Genomic DNA, 7,622 nt, shown 5'->3' on the forward strand with positions numbered 1-7,622 from the left:
TAATTTGAATGGTTAAAAGTTGAAATAATCTAATTTGTATCAATTTAACCAAAAAACACAATTTGCATTGGATTTGCACACGATATCATGAATTTGAGCCGTTTTCGGGTCGACATGCATATGCAAAACATTACGTAACTTCAGAACGGTGTACCCGGACGTCGCAAACTTGGTCTCAAAACATGCGGGAGACTTCAATGAAAATAGTCACGAAACGACGCGGCAAAATCTTTTCACGTTGCGGAATCGTGGCGCGAAATGTCGAGGGGGGGTCAATTTGACCCCCCAGTTAAAATAGGGTTAAACCCTTTGAAGACTAATCCTGAGTATACTCGGGCAGGTGTCCACGGGAAATGTGTGTTTCAATATAGCAAAAACAGCCCATCCTCAATGGGTTAATCATGTTCTTTTAAAAGTCAGTAATAGTCAGTTCTTCCTCTTAGGCCTACTGTAAAACCAGAAATGTTCGGGTGCATGAAACTTTCATGAATTTCGCGAGGAGCCAAGATTCGCGAAAGTAAACTGCACACAAAAATTTTTTGTCTACACAATGCATTGAATGCTAGTGGCAAAACTCAAACAAGTTTCATGATGTGAAAGAAGCCCTTGGCTCAATTCGCGAAAATTCATACCACGAATGTTTCTGCTTTTGCAGTATGCAGCGCCCTTCCGTCTTGATGATTATTGCAAATACGCTGTATCAGAGATGTCTCTTGTTCAGAGATACTGCAAGGTTCTTTTCGCAGGCCCTGCTTACTGCAAATGTGAAATATTTATTTGTAAATGTTGAATGTTCCATGGTGTTGATAATATGTTGATACATTTTGTTGCCTATGATACCATACTTATGATACCATACCAGAAGGGCACAAGTCAACACCTAAAGTGTGACCCCACTTGACCTCTGCGTGTTGCGTGTGGGTGCGTAAGATCACCTCATTCATATGCACGTAGCGTACAGCCAGTGTATGGACCCAACTGCTAGAGACAAAATGTCTACATTTGTATGCGATAGGGAGAATTGGCCAGAAACATTGTTTGAACCCACCTACTTTTTCTCGTGGAGAAAAGGGGAAAAACCCATGAGAAGAAATGCTTTTGAATTTTCGGGAAAGTAAGAGCCATTTCCATATAGTCAAGCATTATTACATCTCGTGTAAAATGCTGGGAGCATCAAGGAGTTGAGTGAACTTGACGCCCGAATTAATTTCCTCCCACTTTCTTTTTCGTTTTCCATAGTCTGCTCGCCGTTCAGAGTTTCAAGGATGCCCAGGTGTTTCTCATCCTATCGACCGTTGGCCATTTCTCTCTCTTTCCGCTGCTCTTTACTGCTGCCGGTAAGAATGAATCTCATATTTCTGAAGAATTTCTCCTTTCTCCAGCTCCTGTGTTCTCATTTTAAAATTCGGCCCCGAGAGCAAATGCAGAAATTTTCTGTCCAGTCTGCCGCAAGATAATCTGAGACGTGCACTGTCGGAAGGGCAAGGAGCGAGCCTACATTTAGCACCATATATACTGTGGGCATTCTTGAAGAATATTTCATATTTTACAATACTAAACTCCTCTTCCTGTCATATCAAAAGCCTGATTTTTTTTTTTCGTGTCTCTCTCTCTCTCCTTTTCTTTTGCAATTACCATATTACCCTTTGAAGAGGAAACATATTAACTTTATCTGTCCGTGAAAAAGCAACTACATTAATGGTTTGCCTTACATGTTTTCTCAAGTACTACAATCGTGGAAACTTTGATGAAAGTTCAAAAAGATATAATGGTACAAGTTTAAACTTTTAAAGCAGATCATGATATATTTTTCTATCGAAATCTTTAATAGCCATGCTTTAATGGCCAAAAGTCATGCTGACCTACTTCTTCTGACTTATTTGAATTCACAAGACAGCTTCATCATCTCATTACAGTTTGTTATTGATGCAGAGCATGTTCCTTCTTTTTTCTGGAGCTCAAAGGAACATAATTTGCATTTGTGATTTATACACAGTTGTGTCTCATCTGTTCAACTGTGTTGCAATCAGACAACGTAAATCTAACATCGTTTCCTTTGTCTAACTCTTGTTTGCAGAAACACCCATCAAAGTGGCACTGATGATCGCTTACACCAGTTTTACTTTTGTTGCCATGGAAACATGCCACAGGCAAGTTGATGACATCACAAGTTTATGACGTTGTGTAGAATTTCCTCTTATTTAAAAGACTGAGACAAAAAGAATAAATAAAGAATATGTTATATTTTTGTTTGTCTTTTTCATGAATTAGCATTGATGATTGGATGAATCACATTCATAAAACTCTACTGATCTAAGGCAGGTAATAGATTCGAAGAAGTACATGTATGAGAAAAAGAAAAAGAAGTATGAAAACGTACAGAGCAATCACATGTAGTCAGTTCATGAATTGCAACATATGTGGTACTTTACAACAAAAATAGTGTAACCTATGTCTTAAATGTACCTGCACTATCTCACTGAAAATATGCATGACTTTCACTTTCATTTTATAGCTTGTAATTAAATGGTAAAGTGAGCCAGCAAGAGTGTAGGCTCAGAAATTCACCTGCTTTAACAGACATTTGTGTCATAGCTGTTGTGTGATTTTTTTTTAAATCCCTTTCCCTTGGCAGATCCCTCGTTGTGAGTTACTCCCTCCCACACTTTTCCCTGCTAAACCCTGTGGAGACGCTGTACATTGTGGGTCTGGTGCCGCTTTTCCTGTACTGCGAACTGGTGCACTACGCATTGGGGCTGTCACAAAAACTGGCCTTCCTCCCTCTTCTCCTCATGTCTGTTTACTGCTCAGTGGGTGTCCTCTACTCCTGGCTATGTCTGTACTGGAACACCTTGAAGAGGGGTGGTGTTAACAAGAATAAGCAAGAATAGTTTTCTGAAGTTATTTTTCAAAAAGCCTTATTTCAGATGTGTCTTTATCAAGAACAAACCAATGAACAGTTCTTGATGTACAGCAAAGTGTAAATTTTATTTTCATTTATGCTGATGGATTTTCCACTTCTTTTTCTTTTCTTTTGTAGTGTAGGATTACAATGAGGTGTGCAAAGAAATAAAGAATTAGCAGGCGAGAGGAAATAAACTAAGATGAATGATATTGTATATCCCTATGCAGAACAGCATAGATCATGCCAAGAAAAAAATTGAATCAGTCCTTTGTGTGATATTGTAGTTCTCTACCAGTCCAAGACTTGGAACTATTCTTCGCTTTATCATGATGTGAGTTTACCCTTCTTGCCAGTACTTAAGCATCATCGTCTCTGTTTAAGGGTCCCTAATTGCATTCGTAGCCCTTGTCTTAGTTTTCGAGGGGTTATTTTTAAGAATAAGTAAACACATATTCAGAATGTGCATGTCATGAGTTGTCCGTATACATACAGTGAATGCAAAACCCCATTGGAGATGTACAGAGGAACTCTGAATATCCCAACTCAGTGATTCAGGAAAACTTGTTTCAATATTGTCGATGTAGGGATGTCTATTCGCCTCACTTAACGTGGTACCTGACTATTAAACGAAAACAAATAAACCCAACAAACAAACATAATTTTTCCTCATCTCAATTTAATCAGTATGGGGGATCTTTCATTTACAATGTACACTGTACTTGTCCTACTTGTGTGTTTGAGTGCATGGACAAAATAATGATAAAAATGTGGTATGAATTTCTTTAGTGGATAACAAGAGAGGTGGAAAATCAAAATCATGTCTCAAATTACTTTCATTTGAATTCTGTAACCTTGTGTGCAAGTGATTGTGGGTGTGACATATTGGTGTATGTAAGGCAAGCAAATAAAATCTTTGGTGTGCATTGATTGATACCTCATTTCGCGATATGACAGTACTACAGATTGATGCACGATGTATTAACGTTAGACAATATTCATGCTCACAGTGTGGTTTACAATGTACAGGGAAACCCAGCTATGATGAGTTGGCTTGCGACAAGATTTTAAGATGAATCCGATGGTCCCGATTTTCCACTACCTCGGTACTGTATTTCGCTGGTCTTTCTTTTCATTTTTACATTTACGACAAAGTACAGAATGTAACAGTTATAGCAAGGTAAAATGGGAAGTCCAGGAGACCGTGTTATAACAGGGTTTTTCGGTATCACTCTCTCTAAGAAATGAACTCTGGGAAAATGCACATGTTAAGTGTCTGGTGGACTAAAAAAAAAAAGTATTTTCTGACATCAGTCAGAAAAAATGCAAAATCTGCAAAATCACAAGTAAAGCCCGAATAAAAAGTGACTACAATGTATAGCATACCAATGGCTTTGCCTGCTTGCCCTGTCATTGTCCTTAAGATGGTAGTCTTATATCATCACTAGATTCAAGGCTATTCCATAAGCAATCCGAAAGTTTGTTCCTCAACATGTGTTTGTGAAAGCCATTCTGATTTATGTCCACTGTGTAGGTGTTTGCATCCACTGTGTATGTATTTCCTGAACTTCCCAGCTTCTGTATGATGTGTATACAGAGGACATCACAAGTTGAGAGTCAGTGTTAAGGTAGATCATGTACCCTACCATGTGAGCGATGCTACCCCGTTGAGGACAGACTGAGTTTCAATGGGTTAATATGAAATGATTTATGAGGTCATACTGCCTTGCTGATAGAAGCATCAAGTTGATAGATACTGGCATGATGATCGGAGAATGCATCTGAAATACAATTTCATTCTTTAATTGGAGAAGAATGTTGCTTGTGCTTAAATCCTTGTGAATGCAATAAAACAAATTTAAAGCAAAATATCAGGGGAAATTTGTACTTCACTCAGTAAATGTGATGCCAAATTCGACCATTGAATGGTGCTTACAGTACCACACCTGTGCTTACTGTACCTTACTTGTGTACATTATAATGCCGCCTGGGATGTTTTCTTCGAAGATACAGTGTATACTCTTCTATATTTCTACTCAAGATTGATCAGTGATGCACTAATACGCATCTTCAAGGAAAACTTCCTTCATACATTGAGAATGATTTGTGTTTGTGCGTGTGCATTTGTGTGTGTGTATGCGTTTGTGTGTGTGTGTGTGTGTGTGTGTGTGTCTTTCCTACATACAGTGAATTATGTAACATTTAAGTGACTGTGATACAGATGTAGCTGATTTTGTGGTGCATTTTCAAAATGCAACCAAAAATTTCCTGACATTGAAACATTACTGAATCATAAGCCATACTGATGTAATTGTGTTCCATATGACTGTTTTATGTGGTTTCATCAGTTCTTCAGAGCAAAATTTTCCTTGTATTCAATTTTCGCTTATTCAGTGCTTTATTTGGTTGCCAAGAGACATGGTGTACAAGTACCACTGTTATACACAGAAACACCATTGTAATGAGCTCATTTATAACTGAGAACCACTTTTAAGAAGGTAAATTTGGAAGTCCCAATTTTCCATTACTGTACTTCAGTTGGTCTCTTTTTTTTTTAATAGTATCTTTACAATGAAGTACCAGTTGAGTTATAATGTGGTAAAATCAATGGTCCCAGTGACCTTGTTATAATGGGATTTCCCTGTATGTAATTTGGAACAAGACAGAGCCTGTGTATTCTACAACTGTGCATTCAATACTCAGGTGAAAGTAAATCTCCTATATCGTACTTTGGTGCCTTATCCCAATACGAGACTCTCATCATTTGGAACATTTATGTAACAAACACTTGTCAATAAAATAGCTACTTTTATTGGTCCAACAGCTTAAAGTTACTATGTACAATATTTGATTGGTTTCACCACCATAATAGACAATATTCCTTAGCCCAAAGATTTGTTCTGATGAGAATACATGTACAATGTACTAAATCTACAGCTGTACTATAATGTGTGCAACTTGTGCTCCACATTTAGATCAATGTGTCAATTTTTTTTTTTTAATCATTCTAATTGGTACATCACAAGACAATTTGGCAGAGGGAATTTAAATCAAGTTTTCCTTAACATATGGCCCTTTTGGGTAATACAAGCATTGCTCACAAAATTTACACTGAGCACACAAACACACACACACACACACACACACACACACACAACCCTTACAGAATCATGATCACGTCTGCATTTTGTGAAAGGTTCCCATCAAGTATAAAGAATGAAAACAATTAATACATTGTAGTCTTTCTGTAAATTTTGATCGCCAATATTCAACTTTTTGTGTCCTTAGATACTTTTGATGCAGAATATTTTGCTGGGGGGGGGGGGGGGGGGGGGGGAGAGTATATTTTCGCCAGTTATCGAGCAGGAGCTGCACATAAATGCCAAGCCTGCTCTGTGCACCTGCACACCAATATGCTGTGTGCAGGCAAGCTGTACGAAACATTCAGCATCTGCAGTGTTTGCCTGCATTTATGCCACTTTTTTTTCTTTCCTAAGTGTTTCAGTGAGATGATGCTTTGCGCTCTTGTGCGTGGGTACTGCAAAAGACTGGCTGCCAGATAAAGCCTTGGAAATGTAAACATTTCTATTGATGGAAGCTATCAAAATACACATATGAGAAAATTCTGTGTCAATTGATTCATATCATGTGTATTTGAGTTGAATGAAGTACTGTACATTGTAATAATTCATACAGCTGGACTAGATGTGTTCATGTGACCTATATTCACACTTCTTCTAGCGAATCCTGCGTAGAGAAGCTGAATACCCAGAGCATTCAATTCTTTGAATTTTCCTCTGCAAATATCGGTCTCCATATATCATATGTGAATGTTTTCCCACATACTGTTGACTCAGCTTCATATCTAGGTCAGACAGACCATACTGATTTGCGTCGTCTGCATAAATATTCCAATATTGAATGGGTGAAGTATGGGTCTGAAAAGGAAAGAGAAGGCAAAAGCATGAAAGATTCCGTAACACAGAAAAAAAAAAACACATAGACACCTACTTGTCGTGCACTGCATGTATTTATTTTTGTTTGTTTTTAGTTTATTTATTTTGCCTTTATTAAAATTTCACAGGGAAATCTTGAGACTGGAGCCACACATAGCACCACACTCCAGTACATTGTCATGTTGATTCTTTAGACTAGATGATTATCATACCAGAATGAAATGTTCCTATCCGAAGCTCTCCTTTGAGGTTCTCATTAAAAGCACTTGCATCTCTACATGTATATCTGCTCTACTTTCAGTGTGCATGGGTGTATAACAATGTACAATGCAACCAAAGCCGCAATGTTAACTTGTTTTATTCTTTCTCCAGTGCCGGTGTTATCGTTGCTACACACATCTTGGTTAAAAATGCAATCAATTGTGAGATGTGATGCAAAATGTGTAGTCAAAAAAGAGTATGAGGAAATTGGCAGTTTGGGGCAAAATTCATGTGAACAACATGTGTCAGTGACTATATTACCTGCTGTGGTACATTGACGTAAAGATAGGAGTTGCTGTGCTTACTTAAACATAACATATCAAAATGTGCATCTATACTCTTATTTTAATTCCATGAATACCTCATCTTTGAAAGCAGGGTTAAGTTTCTTCTCCTTTGGAAAGCTCCTCATAAAACAATTGCACACATCCATTTTGTTTTCTTTCTCTTTTTTGGCATCATTCTGAACTTCTTTTCACTATTGAAAAGGTGATAAAACCTGC

General features: G+C 37.8%; 1 protein-coding gene across 1 annotated transcript in view; it reads left to right on the top strand.

Moving 5' to 3' along the window:
* The window catches only part of LOC139735611 (dolichyl pyrophosphate Glc1Man9GlcNAc2 alpha-1,3-glucosyltransferase-like), a 73,179-nt gene extending 70,288 nt beyond the window's left edge, over positions 1-2,891 (top strand). The window contains exons 11-13 of the mRNA XM_071646398.1: positions 1,240-1,337; positions 2,078-2,150; positions 2,636-2,891. Coding sequence (XP_071502499.1) covers positions 1,240-1,337; positions 2,078-2,150; positions 2,636-2,891 — 427 coding nt within the window. The remainder of the gene's footprint in view (positions 1-1,239; positions 1,338-2,077; positions 2,151-2,635) is intronic.
* The last annotated feature ends 4,731 nt before the right edge of the window (positions 2,892-7,622 follow it).

Source organism: Diadema antillarum, unplaced genomic scaffold, assembly GCF_040938485.1.
Source record: "Diadema antillarum isolate AM-2024a unplaced genomic scaffold, OU_Dant_1.0 scf00000003, whole genome shotgun sequence".
Classification (NCBI taxonomy): Eukaryota; Metazoa; Echinodermata; class Echinoidea; order Diadematoida; family Diadematidae; genus Diadema; species Diadema antillarum.